This window comes from Apium graveolens, chromosome 9, assembly GCF_009905375.1.
Source record: "Apium graveolens cultivar Ventura chromosome 9, ASM990537v1, whole genome shotgun sequence".
NCBI lineage: Eukaryota > Viridiplantae > Streptophyta > Magnoliopsida > Apiales > Apiaceae > Apium > Apium graveolens.
This window is the reverse complement of record NC_133655.1, coordinates 230,827,546-230,846,066: the sequence shown is the minus strand read 5'-3', so window position 1 is coordinate 230,846,066 and position 18,521 is coordinate 230,827,546. Positions and strand designations below refer to the sequence as shown.

The 18,521-nt window shown below is 29.9% G+C and overlaps 1 protein-coding gene across 1 annotated transcript; it reads right to left on the bottom strand.

The window, feature by feature from the left end:
- Nucleotides 1-4,045: 4,045 nt before the first annotated feature.
- LOC141683532 (uncharacterized) lies at nt 4,046-14,559 on the bottom strand. The gene is made up of 14 exons (XM_074488269.1): nt 14,294-14,559; nt 13,441-13,522; nt 12,774-12,877; nt 11,758-11,884; nt 9,843-9,937; nt 8,910-9,033; nt 8,156-8,236; nt 7,906-8,004; nt 6,606-6,764; nt 6,442-6,502; nt 6,280-6,350; nt 5,914-5,958; nt 5,027-5,203; nt 4,046-4,926 (listed from the first exon to the last, which is right to left on the bottom strand). The coding sequence occupies exons 1-14, from the start codon at nt 14,329-14,331 to the stop codon at nt 4,471-4,473; spliced, it is 1,719 nt and encodes a 572-aa protein (XP_074344370.1). The 5' UTR covers nt 14,332-14,559; the 3' UTR covers nt 4,046-4,470.
- Between the last annotated feature and the right edge of the window lie 3,962 nt (nt 14,560-18,521).

Sequence of the window (18,521 nt, the reverse complement as noted above, 5' to 3'; positions counted from 1 at the left end):
CTTCAAACAACCAATTGACAAGCAGATGATCTCTTGACAAATCAACAATCACTAAATATGTGTTTTCAACAAAGTTTCCGATGCTAATTATTTGCCGAAGCTAGATGAACAATGTTTAATGGATTAAAACTGGGGAGAGATGGAGAAAGAAACGGAAGAACAAGAGAGAGAGAGACGAAGAGAGAGAAACTAAAAATCGGTTATGAAATTTAGTGAACAGAATCTCTGTCTTTTATATTTTTTATTAAAAATAAATGAGTGGCCCAAATTTGAAGTTAGAAGAATGTAATGAATGGTTATGATGGGTTTCTAATTTTTATTTTATTTGACCATTATCCTATATATATATATATATATATATATATAATTTTGTTTAATTTTAGAATGTAAATTTGATGTATTTTTATGTTTTTGTAATTTTGAAATTAACAAAATTTGTAGTTTATTTTCTTTCTTAGTATCATTGTTATGTTGTATACAATGATTTTATTGTTTATTTTAATGAAATTATTTTTTTTAACTTATTTACAACTATATTTTTATAAAATATTAAATTCAATAAATCTAAATATCTAATATTTGTATAATTTTACATTATATTTGTTGATTTGTGTTTAATTTTTTTAGCATAAATATTGGGAATATTTGTGTAGTGATTTTGAAAAAAATACTACATTTAATTATCATAGTACTTTTAAATATATTTTTTTACATTTGTATTTCAATTTTGAATTGTTATATTTTATTATTATTATTATTATTATTATTATTATTATTATATTTTTTCCTAGTTTTTATGTTTTATAGGATTCATATACTCTAAATTATTTAAAAGTCAATACATAGTTTTCTTATTTTATAAAATGAAACAAAACATATATAATATGTATCCCTAAATACAATCTAAATGTGTTTCTTATTTTATAAGATAAAAATTAAAATTATCTATTAAAAATTATTTTAAATCAAAAATACCCATTTCAATTTTTTTTTTTTAAAAGTTATACAACTTTAACCTTGTTATGGATAAAAAAACATGTATTTCTTTAATGCGGGTATTTAATGTCAGCGTTTGATAAGCTTCGAGTTTTAATGGATGCGCTTGTGTTTCGTGGCTTGAATCTGCCCTCACAAGATGCCTACGTACCTTGGCGTATGCCAAGGATCAAGCCAAAACGTAGTTCTTGGTGATGCTTGCCCTCGGGGCTATGACAGCGAGAGCTCGCCAAGGACGTAATGACTTTCATGTCCTCTAAGGACTATGTCTAAAACGTCGTTCCAGGTAATGGCCTCGTGGCTTGTAGGATGCCTTCACGGCTTTGTGATGCTTAGAGTTGTGCTCTAGGACGTGGTTTCATGGTGGTGACGTATGGAGCTTTTGTCCAAAACGTTTTGCTGAAGTTGAAGGGGTAAGACCCTTTATATAGACGTTGAGAGTCTAGGAATTAGGGTAGAATTGGGTGACTTGATGGGCAAGTCTCCACCTCAGATTGGACTTTGGAGTCCTAAAAATCAGGAATTAGTTTCCTTCTGAATTTGGGTTGCTTGGAGGCTACTTCTTGTAGAAGTAGTTACTTATTTGAACACATTTATTGGGTTGTTTAATTAGCCCCTTTATTAATTACGAATTTAATAAATAGTTAGGGTTTTGGGCCTCATGGGCATTCCCCTTTGACCAAATCAATTCTAATTAATGCGACATTAACTCCGCAATTAGGGTTATTTTTATTCCCTGTCAAACCTAATTAACAATTACAATTGATTTGTTGATTGTTACTTATATTTATTTTTTATTAAGATAATTTTTGCTTATATTATATATATAACACTTTTAACATTATTTTATATCATATAAGAATATATAATTGTAGTTCAATTTCTTAATTAATTAGCTATTGTGCTTGTTATACAAATTATTAAATATTACAATAGAATAATAGAATAAATGAAATAAATATAATGTATAATATATTTTATTAGAAGTATATTTTAATTTTGAATTGTTATATATTTTATTATCATTATATTTATTCCTCATTTTAATGTTTTATAGGAGTCATGTGCTTTAAATGTTTTAGAAGACAATCCGTAATTTTCCCTTTTACAAAATGAAACAGAAAAAAATATAATATTTGTACTTAAATATAATCTAAATATTTTCCTTATTTTATAAGAAATGAATGAAAATTATTCAGTCAAAAATATTTTAAATCAAATTTACCCATTTCAATATTTTTTTAAAAAAATGATACTACTTTAAACCGATTATAAATGATTTGTTATTTGTTACTTATATTAATTTTTATTAAGATAATTGTTGCTTGTATTATATATAATATAAAACTTTTAGTATTATTTATATCAATATATAATTATAGTTCAATTTTTTAATTAATTATCTATTATGTTTGTTATACATATTATTAGATAGTATAGTAGAATAATATAATAAATAAATAAATATAGTCTTTATTGTACTATACTTTAACACGTGCAACACAGCTGCACTGCAACCCACACCAAACCATAATATTCAAACCCCCTTACTCATATAATAATATTTTTAATATTATTTTATATCGTTTACGAATGTGTAATAATAGTTTAATTTCTTAATTAATTACCTATTGTGTTTGTTATACAGATTATTAAGTATTAAAATGGAATATTAGAATAAATGAAATAAATATAATATATAATGCATTTTATTAGATTTTTTAAAAATATTAAAAATCAAACTTGCACATTTCAATTTTTTGTAAAAATATGATATTATTTTAACTCGATTAACAAATAATTTCTTAGTCGTTACTTATATTTATTTTTATCAAGATAATTATTACTTGTATTATACACACACACATATATATGTAATATAATAGTTTTATTATTATTTTATATCATTTAAAAATATATATTTATAGTTCAATTTCTTAATTACTTATATATTGTGTTTGTTATACAAATTATTAACTATTATAATAGTATAATAGAATATATTTTTCATAACACGTAACTTAGTTTCATATTAATACAAACATTCTGCAAAATATATTTCAACATGTCTTATAATATGTTTTATATATTAGTTTTTTTAATTATTTGTAAATAATATAAAACTTTGCTATAGTGTTTTCATATCTAGTATAATTTTTTTAATTGATTTTATTTTTTGTTTTTTTTAATTTTTAATTAAATGTTTATTAGTGGTAATATCTGATGTATTAATTAATTAATGTAATGTATTTTCTTGTTTATGTTTTTGTTTTTTTATTTGTTCATTTTGTTGTATAGTTTTTATATATTTGTGTAAAGTTTTTATCTAAAATAATTTCATATTATAAATGATTATAATGAATTTTATTTAACAAACTATATTTTTATTATATGAGTTTATTAGAAAAAATATTTTTAAAAAAAAAAATTGAGTAGTTTTTCTGTATTTTGAACTTATTTACAACTCAAGAGCGCTGTTGTGAAATGGATTGCTAGACAAACCAAACCATCTAACCGTATCATTTTAAGTGTCTTACACTAATTATATAAAATATAAAATACTGTTTGATAAAATTCAAAAACTGTTTTTCTCAAAGCCCCCATATGCTTTTCCAAAAAGCTGTTTATCAATTTTTACGTTTTGCCGCAAGCAGATGCTTATTTCAACATCAAACCTCGTCAAAAACATTATTTTTTAAATTTTTTACATCAAAACATATACATATTAAAAATATTACCAAACAGTCATCTGATTTTTCCCACAGCAGTTTTTCTAACAGCACAACAATTTTTAACAGCAATCCCAAATAGAGCCATAATTGGTTCATCAAGACAAATACTACTTTGCGAAGTTCAAATCGAATTATCTTTAAATAAGTCTTCCTTATATGCTTGATAAATTTTTGAGTTGACAAATAATTAATACCAGAGTGGACCTTCAGTGTGAAAACAACAAACTACTCAAACTCTCATCATCTAGATTCTAGACCCAACCACTCAGCTGTACTTGTACATCTAATAGTATATATTATGCAATTTTAAACATAAGTTAGTAAAATCAATTGGAGACCCAATATACCCAAATAGACCAAATTGTGAATACATGAACGCATACTGTTCACACTTTACATAGCTTTTAAACTGAACACACTAACAACCAATGTAATTTACAGTAAACACTTCTAACCTCCAGATTTTCACTTTCTATCTCCCCCACAAGCGTAAGTATTAAAACTATAACTGAACACATGGTCTACACGTTACAGTTTTTCAAAATTTTTTGACCCGTGAATCATTTTAATATGGTTAAGATACCCACTTCAACAGAAATATACAACAATTTTCTTGTTTTCTTCCCTTTTCTTTTACCCCGCAAACTATACCATGACACTACATACCTGAAACCTCTTCATTACAGGTATAGAGTAAAGACAACCTTTACATTTGAAAGAATAATATCAACACCATTTGCTGTCATCTGCTTTTGAAGAAATTGAGATCCCAACGACGTAACAAGCCATCCATGATATTGTTTGCTGGGTTTTTAACGACCGTCACAGTTGCTTTTGTTCCATCAGCTACTTCAGTCTCGGAAGAGCTTTGGACGTTCATCAACTTATCACTGTGAGTAGAACCTCCTGTACTTCCTGATTCCATTGACTCGTGGTTTACTGGAGTTTGATAGGATGATGAGCTGGAATCAGGAGATTGAAGTGCGGATGTCATATCATTGACAGGGGATGACGAAGTGTTGGCCAAGGGAGTTTCTGCAGTTGGGAACATCCTATGCTCCATGCTAGAAGCATCACCTGGGCCATCCCTCCAAGACGGTACGGATGGTTTGTTGCTGACACTAGATTGTTGTACTTCATTCTGAGGATTTCTCATCTCTAGGTCTTTTAAAGACTCAATTATCGCTTCCATGAACATCTGGAGTTCCGTAAGATGGGAAAGTCAATAACAGGTACTCGTACAGATAAATGTTTGAAATTCTTAAAATTCAATTGATCAAATTAGGCAGAAACGGTACCCTTTCTTCTTCATCCACGTTGCTTGGGATATCCGGCATATCATCAAATGAGTATTCGAGGTAATCATCGTCATCTACTGAAACTGGGACATGGGGGCCATTAAGGTGACCATTTGAGAGTTCAAAATTAATCATTTTAGAGGATGTTGAGCTAGGCTGAGTTCCAGATCCTTCTTCCTGCATTAGGGATAGAATGCTAGTGAATCTCCCCTAGCATATATAATTATTCCACCCAGATATAATTACAGCTCAATACTATATTCAAAAATAAGAGAGCAAGAGTGATACAGTTCAACAGGGAGCACAATATAATTCCTTGAGCAAGCCGTGGGAGGACCGCAAGATGAGAAGTTCAACAGGGAATCAATTATATTTTAGAACCAATGGAGAATCAGCTGTCTTGAAGACACCGAGAAATGATATACAGTAAATGCTGACTAGTAGCGGACATTTTTGACGGGGTAAAAAATATACATATATATATATGTGTGTGTGTGTGTGTGTTTGTGCACGTGTGCAACGAAGGAGACGTGGAGGAGTACCTATATTTTTGCCAAGTAGTGTTGTAAATTGTAATTACAATTCGCCAAATTAATATAAACCCTAACTTTTCTTGATTTCCTTAAATGCACCCAAAAAAAATTACTAAATAATCTTAACAAGTACTATAATTGTAGCGGCGTGCCATAACAAGGCTGAAGGAATAAAGATCATGTAATATTACATTACGTTTTATTATAAAGTATAAACAATTCAATGAACTACAGGAGAAATATTAATACACTTTAAAACAGCTAAATGGATCTCAAACTGAAATGAACTGCAAAGAGAATAAGAAAAGAAAGAACTAAAGTATTGAGATGAAACAGAATAATACAAGGGGATACCTGAGCTGCAGATTGTTTATCTTTGGATGAGATATCACATGGGACCTGAAGAAATTCAAGGAGATAACAAAACAAAAAGTTTAATATCTAACAAGTAACAAGTAACAAGTATTAAACAACCACCAACGTCTATACAAAGTTTTCCAAAGATAAATAGAGAACTTTAGAAAAAGGGATGGATCAAACAGGTTCTCCGGTGCGAAAGTTCAAAACCTTTTTTTTAATACCGAAATGGTCCGCCATTATCTATCTCATAAATATAACTTTCTTGCTTGTCAACACATAATGAACTTGTTTGATCAAAGTATCATAAGCGTATGATTTAAATTTTGGGGTTTTTAAACACTGAAAGGCAATCAATACTACCTCCATTTTACTCATTGGTCTTTTCGTTCTTAGTTGACTAATGGCATCTTCGGTACTACTTGCTACAGAAGCTGCAAACAAAAATAGAACAATAACTACAATCTTCTTCTAATGATACGATGTAACTAAATTAAGATATGGATAAGAGTCCTTATTTCATACCTGGGGGTACAGATAAAAAGTCATGCGCATAGTCTAAATCATGAATGGCACTCCAGCTACCCTGTACAAGGAGCAGCCAACTATTACACTCCTAGGTTAAAGATATAGTTGGCATTTCTGCTAGAAATGGAAACAAAATAAGAGAAACTTTTAGCTTTCACTACCTTGCCAAAGTAATCATCAGATGTATAGGAAAAGGCGGCTCCAACTTCATCCTCTGGAGGTTGTAATATATTGTGGAAAAATATATTGACAGAGTCAAAATAAAACTGGGGACGAGGTGAGTTGTGATCACCATCAAATTTGATGATGTTCTTGTCTCCCTGACAAATATGTGTTCAGAACAAGTTCCAGTAGAAAAACAAGTGGAAACTCCCTCAAATGCTAAAAAACTATTTTTTTTTTGTTTTAATAATAACAATTTGTATTTCTAGAAGAAAACTGAGGCGTTTGGTCTTCTTTTATAAAAACATTTTTCTATAAACAAAGTTAAAAACAGTGAAAAATGCAAACATGAAAATGTTGTTTAGAGAAAAATATATAATTATTTTCTAGTTCTAATATTCTCTAGATACAACTGTTTAACCCCTCTCCACTATCAAGACAATTCAACTACTTCGCATCATAATATTTTTGGTCGAATCAATCATGATGTTTCTTGTTTACCGAAGACATTTGCCAAGTATAATTTTTTGCTAAATAAATAATTATTAATTTTAACTACAAAATAGAGTTTTTTGTTTTCAAAAAGACAACTTTGAAAGCAAAAAAACGAAAACAAATAGGCAAATACCACCTTATAGTTCAGAAATATTTCTTTAATCAAATAATAATAATTAATGACAAGTTATATAAAATATTATAGTAGAGATTATAAAAGAAGTTAGTAATAAGTAAAAGAATAAAAATAGTCCTATTAATTCATCAACTGGACAGGTGAAAGTATGCATGTTTGCCTATATTTGATTATATATATGATATTTTAGGTATATGAAATGCAACCTATATCTGTTTTATCTATTTCATACTATAAAATCAGAAGTACAGATAATATGTCGGTCAATACTTTGGGTGTGACGGCATGGAATGTTCTTTCAATTCATGTTTTGACATATTTTTATGTAATATACAATTAGAATTGCAATCTACTATTTCTAACAGAATTCTTTTAGAAATATGATTCATTATTTACATTAAAATCCCATTAAAGTTATAATTTTGGACATTAAAATTTTAAATTATATATAACTTCATCAAATTTAAATTAAACAACAGTAATTAAACAATAAATATTTATATCCAAGATCCTGCATTGCACGGTCTTTACATTTGATTGTAATATATTATAAGTATACACCTAATTTAATGCACACTGTTAGACATGCAACATGACAAATAAGGGAGGTGCCAGTAAAATATAACCGCGGACAAAGAATACCAATAAGGTTATTTAAATATGTTTACCACATATGCATCAAATATTCGATCAGAATGGTGTGGATGTATGAAATCGTCATCAATAGCATGTCCAAATAAAACTGGAACAAAAGAAGACTTTGCAACCTACAAGAAGAAATCTATGCTATCAGTCAAAACAATCTACCAATATCAATATTAGGTACACAGACAAGAATTATAATCGAGACTACAAGTCAGTTCATCCTGCTTAAGGATTTAATTTAGAAGAAGGTTTTATATAACAGTAGATGAAAACCTTGATGGTGTTCAGTTCCTCTATGTCAAATTTTGCCTTTTTCAGAATTGCTCTTCGCATGTACTGGATAGCAAACTTGATCTATTTGGGACAAGAAAAGGAACAAAAAGAACATTACAATACTATAGATTAGGGGAGCAATTACTAAAAGTTTATTACCAATTATGTCCCTTGAAAGATAATCAAAAGGATCATCGACACTGACCCATATTTTCAGCATCTCCAAACATCTAGCACCAAAACATTATAAAAATACATCTAGCACCAATATGTTTATATCTTTTAGAATACTAAACATTTTCATTCTATCCCAACGGAGGAATAGTTGAACTGAAGGAACAAATGTGTCTCTACACTTTAACCCTAGTGTTCAGAATGTTTAAACATTTAGCATCCATAACATTTACTAGATAATAAAAAATTGTACCAAAGCTTCAGGGGGAAAAATATCTGGGACGCACAACGAATAAGAAAGAATCACACAACTGCAACAAAAGTAAACGATAAATATAAACAAGAAATACCAAAACAAAACCAGTGTAATAATATAAACTATGCCACTAAATCAATTTATATCGTGTGAATTTTTTATATTAATACGTGCCAAAATATTCAACTTTTACGTTTCAATATTTGATTCCTAGTCTATAAGCTTTTTGGTGTCGGATGTTTGAAAACCCCAAGTAAATGGGCTAAAATGTACAAGGACACACACACAGCTTGTGAGACATCATTCCTCATATGATCTACTCACAGTAAACTTGGGGAGGCGGATTTTGTAGGTATCCACAAGCTCCATCATCAAATCAACCAAATCTGAAAAAGGGCTGTCGAGAACCATTCCTGCAATGGAAGGATCCTCAGCTCCATACATCAAGCTGGCACGAGCAAATATTTAAGATCAGTACTATACATCTCATTTTGTGATTTACTTTATATTACTGAACTAGCTAGAGAAGATTGTCCCCCGTAAACATACAAAGTAAGATAGAAGTAGAAAACTATCCCAAAAGCTAGGTTTGGCAATTGCTATACTATATTTCTCAGCAGAAATAAACATTTACTGGAGTGAAGTACGTTCATGCACTTCTTGGTTTCTATAGGTTTTGTTTCATCATCCCAAAAACATAAGTAACTAAACAATCTAAACAAATGAACGATTTATCCTAAGTCCATTCAACATCATTCACTTGTAAACAAATGGGCCGTAAATGAATATACGACTACTAAGGAGATCTCCTAAAGTTTATACTTTCAGTCCCATACTTGATGACTTGTTTCCCCTCATCTATTATGGAACAGTGTATATATTAAATAACAAAAACCATACTCCTCTGTCACTATTTTTGTGAAGCCCAACTGTTTGTACACACTTTTAGACATCAGAAACAGGTGTTTATACACACACACACACACCGTAAATTTAACCCAATACTTAAATGTGACAAAAAAACGACGAAATATCCTTTTTTATGCCTTCAAGCAAGTGCAATGGTCAAAATATTGAAGGGAGAACTATTTCATAAGGAGATCTTTAATAGGTTATGTCTGCTTTACATATTCAGGAATGAAAAGTTTAAAGCTAGTGGCACATCACAATAAAACTTCACAATAGTACGATAGACGACAAGGTCCCAGTAAATAATTCCACATAATACAACCAAAAAGGAACACGTGATATATATACCTAGTCACAGCTCCCATTGAGCGGCCCCACAAGCCAATCAAAGAGACGTTTCCATCTTCACGTAAATAGTTTACAACAGCTCGCAAGTCATCCTTCTGGGAAAGTAAAACAATTCTAGTTTAGTTTACCATAAAAGTTATTAATTATCTAGTGCATATAAAAACATACATGCCACAATACAAGCTCTTAGTAAGAGAAATGAGACGCAATATGATTAAATTTGGGAACACCACCCACAAATTGTGCAAACTTTCAGATATACTAGTAATTTACACTGATAGAACATTAACTTTTAACTCCAATTTTGTATATGGTGCATGCATGCATGTATGTGGAGAAAGAAAACAGAAATTGCCAAAGGCAACATATTTAAATACCTCCATTGACGTACAATTGTTCATTCTTTGAAATTTTAAGGTAGCTCATAGGAAGGAATATTCCACTACTATGAAATTTGAATTCCTCCATTGACTTACAATACACACACACGTAAATATATATTATCCAACTACTTTCTTGTGTCGAGTTGCTCTGACTCGAGTGGGATATTGAACTCGAAAAAGATATAAGTATTGGACTTAAAATTTCTATGACACGGTGACCTTGTCTTTATTTTGGACAGAGGTATGGAGACATGTCCATAGTTTTTAAATAATTAAATGTTTACAAAATTAAGATAACATACATAAGCATAATATTGATACGTTACTCGGACTCGGCTAGAAGTGTCCGATATGGATATGTGTCCAAGTATCGGGTGTGACAACATTTTTTAAAATATGCATGTTTTTAGCCTAAAATAAGTGTCCAAGTCTGAGTGTCCGACACGGATACTCAAAGGTAAAATGAAGAGTCCAAGTAACATAAATATTCTATTCAAATGAGTCTAATAGAAGAAGAAAAGTACTCTTTTTAATAGCACAAAAAAGGTAAAGGTAACTTCTTTATTATTTGTCAATATAATAGTCGGAAATAATTAATTGAACAAGCCCAAATCTGTAAAAAGGATATTGCACTTAAAATCATAAAACAGGCACAAATAGCCTAGGTTTTACGTTTTTACACTTTCTTTTTCTATTCTGCTTTATAGCTTTGGTGACCGCATCTCCGACAATTGATTTTTTTTTAAAAGAGTTGTCTCAAATTCCTTCTCTATATTGTTGCACGTCTTTTCTGTGTCGCGTGCAAACTTAGGTGGTGCAGGTATGGTTCTTGGGGGAAGTATCATCACTATTTCGTCTTATTATGTGCTGAACCGCCACTGTATGACGTCCAAAACCCAAGAGTGGAAGCAACACAACCCTTGTGTCAATAATTTGAAGATAAAGTACTCCCAAATACCGTTTCATTCATCAATCATTTATTGTAGGAAGAGTCCTAAACTACATATACAAGTGTAAATGGTCACTTGATATCGAACAACGAGGAACACATGTTCAAAAATTTATCTTTTAAGATTGAACAGATTGCACTGAATCTTGGAAAACAGAAACAATGACCTTACAATATACTCTTACATGCTTCTTAAGAAAGATTACCTGGTGAATTAGCACATTAGCGAATAGAAAAAATCACAAGTTGAAGATTACATTTTATGGGCATAAATGAATATAAAAATTTAATACTGTTAATAAGGTCACCCATTTTATTTCATACAAGCGTAAAATTATGTTATCTAAGTGCTGCTTCAAAGTTTCTAGTTTTAATCCTCATGAAGCACCTAAGAGGTAAGAAAGTGATTGATATGGTTTCTGGATTCCTAGAATGGGATTCAATATTTGAGATACCTATTTTCTTGAAATAGGGATTTGATATGATGTGTTGTGGATATCAGCTGAAAATAGGTGGTCAACCGGATGGGAAAACAGTTGGTAATCTCTATAATAATGGTAAATTTGATAAAATGGGTGCTTACTTCATTCCATCCGAGGGTGACATGGTCTCCTCCTGATATTCCAGATCCAGAGAAATCAAGTGTAAAAACTGTAATGTTTGAAGGCAGTAATATTATAGCTGCTTCACTAGCATCTGCTCTGCACCCACTGGCATGGAATCAAGACAAAAAGTTCTTTAAAAAACAAATTTAAAAACAAATACACAGACCAATATGACCGTAGTTGAGACTAGAGCAGTCCAACTCATACCAGTTCTAATACTACGAAAGTAAAAACAAGGACATATGTGATCATTGGTGATACATTTTTTTATTAAAAGAACATAGACAGAGAAACTAGGAATCCTAGGATGGAAGAATTTATTCCATGCTTTGCCAAGTATCAAACAAATCAGCTCTTAAAAACTTCTCAGGGCTCCTTAAAGGATGACACAGGAAGATTTCAAAAAACTAACATTTCACAAGATTCAAAAAGTATCTAGGCCCTTCTTAAAATATTCAACTGAACAAAAACATTATATACTCTACTACGAAAGATAAAAGAGCTTGTTCTAATTTTAATGCTCCAATTTTAATTGTCATTAAAACTCTTTGGGAGATTATTTTATTAATTTCCTAACTCACTCGTATTCCAAGAGGTCTCCCTAAAAATTACTAACATCAACTTCTTGTTACAAGATAATGGTGAAATTTCGTACGAAGTTTGTACGAACTTTTATCATCATACAATAGTATTCACTGACGTTCTTATTCCATGCGCATGAAGCAAAAATGACTATAACATGCAACAAATTATATACCGGAATCAAATATTCAGTAAATTGACTTAATACGTCAGCATCTATTCACTTCCACTACAATTTTTACATTTTTAAACTCGCATCATTCAACTCATACCTTCAGTTACACACTTACACCTAAAGACCAGAGTCAATCAAGTACTATGATCATAGTACAGAACTCAAATCTGAACTGTTTATTATATGGGATGATGATCCGCAGTGACAGCACTTGAGGACAAAATCTAGATCCCTCACCTGTTTCCATGGCAGTATATAACACAGGGTAAAGCTTTTTCTTCTGGTGGGACGATAGGTATGTAATGACTACACTGGAGAACATCTCCTCGACCGTTCTTTATCTGAAAAAATACAAGGACCAGTTCAACAAACAATAATTTTGGGTATAAGATATGATCATCAAAATATTAGAATGTAATATTTGTAAATATAGCAAGGATTTGCAGAGGACCTTTGATCTAATAGGCATCTTTCCTACACAAATGTAGAAACTTGACCAGTAAAGATATTAGAGTTCCCGTTCAACGCCTTAAACCTTCTACAACAGTGCTTTTTCAATATGGGCATGATTCACACCTTCTACAACAGTGCTTTTTCAATATAAGCATGATTCACTTTTCTTAGATGGTAAGACAAAACTTGACTCTCTTATAAAGGACTAGTACTATCACTAAAATCTACTGAAGAGGATATTGATAATAGAAGTTGTACAACCAATATACTAACAAATATTCTAGTTTTAAAGTTGTCCAGATGCAACGGAATAATAAGGATCAATTAGTAAAAGTAGTAAAACGATGCATATTATTTAAGTGTATAGTTTTCACAAACAGCTCAGCAGCCCAACAACTTTAGTGCAAAGTAAAATTTTAAATCTCCATCCAACTAAGGCACTACACCTTACCTCCAAATCCTTTCTGTGAAACAATTTTCCTTTAAGCATGAATTCTTGATCTAACAGATCATTCTTCGGGTCGTATTCCGCTCTGTAGGAAAACAAGTGGGTGTGTCACCACCTATAATTAAATTTAGACTAATAACAAGTAATAATAAAATCCAAATTCTGGTTGTCATTGTGCATTTATTTTAGCAATTTACTCTAAAAGAGAAGCTTCTAATATATTCAGAACACAATTGCTATTTCCTTTATTAATATGCTAAGTATTTCTGGGAACCTAGTTCAGATCCCCGCGAAACCTAACCAAGAACTAATCTTGGTCTATTTACTTTATAGCTAGTCTTCAACTATGCAAACACTGGATGAATCAACTTAGAAAAAAACTTCAAAATGCTAATTCTTTCGTAAACAGCTGCACGAAAGCCACTAGTTACGTCACATACTCTTAATTTACTAATTCAACAATAAGATCTAGAGTACACAGCTTGATCAAACTATCCAAATTCAAAGTTCCCACTTTTAAAGCACAAAATGCACCCTCTATTCATATGTAAACACCCAAACTCCAAAATCGAAAATTGATACAATTAAGCCAAAACCCATATCAAATACATAAAAATAAAAAAAAAAAACCACTTGAAATTCAAAACCCCTAATCAAGAAAATTCAATAAAAGCGCAGAAATAGATTTAAAAAAGCAACAGAAAAGACAAGAACAGATTTGAAGTCAAACCCATGATGATGTTTCAAGAAACACAGTTAAACATGTTCATGTAACATACAAAAAATACATATACATACATACATACATACGTAAATATAAATAATTATGAAATGGGGTAATTATACATATACATACCTTGGTGGGCGAATGATGAAGTTGACAAATTGCTCCATAGAAACAACAACCCAGTAGTTGATTATAATGAATGTTTGTGTGTAAAATCAAAGTGAGTAATAAATATAAAATGAGAAAGATGGAGAATGAATCTGTAAAAATAGGGAAAAGAGGAGTTTGTTTGTAATTGTATGTAATCTACGTTTCGTTACTTGCAAAAACTGTAATAAAAGATTATAATTTCTTTGTTTGATTTTTTATTTTTAATGAAGGGGTGAGTAAGTTGTTTTTATTTATTAATACACAATATGAAAAAGGCAGCAGCCAGGTGGGTTGTCTTGTTTCTTCTCACTGTCGTATCTCGTATGCTTATCTATGCCCATCGTTCCCTCGCACGTGGGACCCCCCCCCCCCCCCATCTCATCAATTTGAAGACCTCCAAATGAAATTAATTTTATATTCTCAATAAAAATTTATCATATTTATAACTTTTTTATTTTTTTTTCGATTTTATTATCATTTTAACTTTTTTTACGATTTTACTATTTTTTAAAAAATATTTATAAAAATACGATACAACCAAAATTAATCAGATATGCAAATAGTTTTATCGAGTTTTTTTTCTTGCATTTGAGATTGCATGAAGTTGCAGAAACTCGTCGAAAATGCTAGTGAGTGGTAGAAAATCGTATTTTTGTTGCAAATAATATGGATGAAAAACCTAAATAACCATTTTTAAATAACAATCATCCAAAATACCCATCAGAATTTTGAGCTACCCAAAATACCCACCAGATACTCCATTTTCAGTGAAGTATCAGCTTGATAGTCCCGTGACATACGAGTATCAGGATGATACTCATTTCCGAGTGAAGTATCATGCATGATACTCCTTTGTCAGTGGAGTATCAACGCATATACTCCTTTGTCGGTGACGTATCATCCAAACTTTTAAAATTATTTAATTTTAATTTTATTCATTTTTTAAATATTTTTAAACCCCATATAGAAAATTGTTAAACCATAAAATTTTAAAATTTTAAAATATGGTACATGTTTAAAAAAATAAAATATTGAATAAATATTTAAATTTTCAAAAAAAATATAACACTCCAATGACGGTGGAGTATCATACTTTATTGTTGAATGTGGCATATGGATACTTGAGTATCAGTGGAATACTGTTGATTATTTAGCGCACCTTATTTCAGAATGAGTATTTTGGGTAAAATGACATCTAAAAAGAGGTATTTTGTTCATTTCTTCAAATAATATTTGAAAAATATTATTCTTGCAAATAAAAAAGTGTTTTGTCATTTTTCTTTAAATGATACTCCCTCCGTTCCACTGAATTTTTTACATAATTTTGTCTCATACTTGGCACGCACTTTAAGGCTACTATAAAATATAGTTCTATAATTTTTTTTAAAATTTTCTTTTTATGTATAAAAGTTTAAACATTATATTTTTATTTAAAAGAAAAAAAATATTTAAAATTATTTAGAAAACCATGTTTTACGGGAGTCTTAAAATGCGTGCCGATCCCCCCTCCCCCAATGTAAACAACCCACCGGGACGGAGGGAGTAGTATTTTTGCAAAATTATTTCTGGACTTGAATAATGTTTCAAAAAAGCCATATTTGGTATCTCGCTTTGTTTTTAATTTTTTTACTAATTAATTAAACACGCACAGATGAGGAGTCATTACTTTTTTTTATTTTTGAATTTGCATTACTTTTGGTTATAATTTTTTATAAACATGTCATTACTTTTGTTTTTATTTTTTAAAATTTGCATTACTTTTGTTTAGTAATTTTTATAAACATGGCATTTCAAATTTAAAATAAAGTATTCATGCAAAGTTTTATATTAAGTTATCTCTATAGTTTAGTCAAATAAAATATCTCCAATAGAGAAAATAAATTAAGATAGATAATATTGACCTCATTGAATTGTGAACTCGACTCATGTTTTTTTGACATAAAAAAATAATTTTATATATAGAATCACGTCCTCCTAAAACAGTAACAACACGAGAATCTAAATATTTTCATAGAAGAGAAAATTAACATTCTAGGATTACTTAAGGGAAAAATCCTAAAAGCAGATTTAAATAAAACAGAGAAATATCAGAAAATCATACAAAATATTTGAATTGAAGGATAATTTCACCTTAAGCACGTGGGAGTGCTGAACCGGTTATTATATTTTCACTAGCTTTACAACCCGTGTTCATTATATTTTTATATTATTTAAATTTATAATAATTTTTTTTTTGGATCGTTACGTTATTAGTATATTTATAAATAATAATATAAATATTTGTTGTTGGTAGGATTCGAACTTGAATCTTGGGTAGTGTATAAATAATAATATAAATATTTGACGTTGGTGAGGTTCGAACCTGAGAGTTTTAGTAATGTATAAATAATAATATAAATATTTGTTGTTGGCGGGGTTCGAACTTGGGAGTTTGAGTAGTGTATACTCTTTTAGTATTTGAATCTAACGGTCCTGATCATTTAATTTAAAAGATCTGACGGTCATAAATGAGGATAACCAAACCAACCAAAAAAAAACATATCAACCAAAAAAAAGGTATACCAAATTATAGCTCATTCCGGTTATTATACTATAGATAGATAATATAGATATAGATAGTATAGATATAGATTTAAATTTATAATAAATTTCTTTTTGGATCGTTACGTTATTAGTATATATATAAATAATAATATAAATATTTGTTGTTGGTAGGATTCGAACCTGAATCTTGGGTAGTGTATAAATAATAATATAAGTATTTGAATCTAACGGTCCTAATCATTTAATTTAAAAGATCTGACGATCATAAATGAGGATAACCAAACCAACCAAAAAAAGATATACCAACCAAAAAAAAGGTATACCAAATTATACTCCATTCCGGTTATTATAATATAGTATAGATTCGTGACTTCCATTTTTTTTTAATTAATAGTGATGCAAAATATCATTTTTACTAATCAAATTACTTATAAAATATACTCTCTCCGTCCCACTGGATTGTTTACGTTACTTTTCGGCACGCTTTTCAATGATCGTTTAAACTATACTTCCATAATATTTTTTTTTAAAAAAAAATTGTCAAAAAAAGTTTCATGTTTAAACTTTTATTCAAAAATTTTTTTTAAGAAAAAACATTATGGAACTATACTTTATTGAAACCTCGAAATACGTGCAAACAGTGTACGTAAACTATCCAGCGGGACGGAGGGAGTAGTATTTTAAGAATTTGGATATCCTCGATACAGTATAACCTTGATAAATGAACATTTGATAAACAAATAATCTCGTCAAATGAATATATATTTTTCGGTCACAACATTATAGAGACAATGTAATTTTGAACTTGATAAATGAATAATCTCGATTAATGAATAAAATATTTCGATCCCATAAATATTCATTTATCGAGTTCTAACTGTATATTATTTAAATAGTTTATGGAAATGGTCCTCAAAATATATAGTACTATATCAATTTTCCGAGCTGTTTTTGAACTTCCTTGCTCATTTCAAAAATTGAATATCATTCTCATTATTGCATTTAAAATGGAATACAATCGGAAAATAAACAAAGACATTGTCAATAAAAAAACTGAGAAGTTCTCAATAAAACATTGAAAACAAAAGCGTCAAAAGGGAGATGATGGAAGAGTCTTTTACCCTCTGGTGATTGTGAAAAGCTCGCTTTAAATAAAATAAAAAATCAAATGTAATAATTAGTTATAAGATAAATTTTAAAAATATTGTGTATTTAGAACTGCGAAGAAGGTTAAAAAAGATAAAGCAGTAAACGATGGACTTTGGCTTTATATCAGTACACTGCAAATAAACGATGATCTTTAGTAGTGAAACAAGGTATTCACTGCCAGCATGTTTATATTTATTATTACCCATGTTGTATATTTTGACAACACTCTGGTGTAGGTGTAGTACTCTTTAATTCCAGAATAAAATTTATTTCTTCTAAAATGGTGACACTATGCTGTACATATTGTCTGTTATATCAGCCACATATGCCACTTTGTTTGTAAAATGCGATCTGGCCAAAAGTGGAGCAAGCACATGTACCACTATGGTCGCTAGCTAGTTTCGTACAAACACTCAAAACATGCAGGTTCAGTCATTAACAAACAGCTAATCCCCTTAGTATTGTAATTATACATCTAGGCCCTACAAAATTATAAAATTATCTTTCAAGGTCA

Excerpts from the sequence above, each read along its gene's own strand:
- LOC141683532 (XM_074488269.1), bottom strand. The coding sequence starts at position 14,331 with ATGGAGCAATTTGTCAACTTCATCATTCGCCCACCAAG. Across the intron at positions 5,959-6,279 it reads GACCAATGAGTAAAATGGAG|GTCCCATGTGATATCTCATC; the intron begins GTAGTATTGATT and ends GAATTTCTTCAG. Across the intron at positions 4,927-5,026 it reads ACGTGGATGAAGAAGAAAGG|ATGTTCATGGAAGCGATAAT; the intron begins GTACCGTTTCTG and ends ACGGAACTCCAG.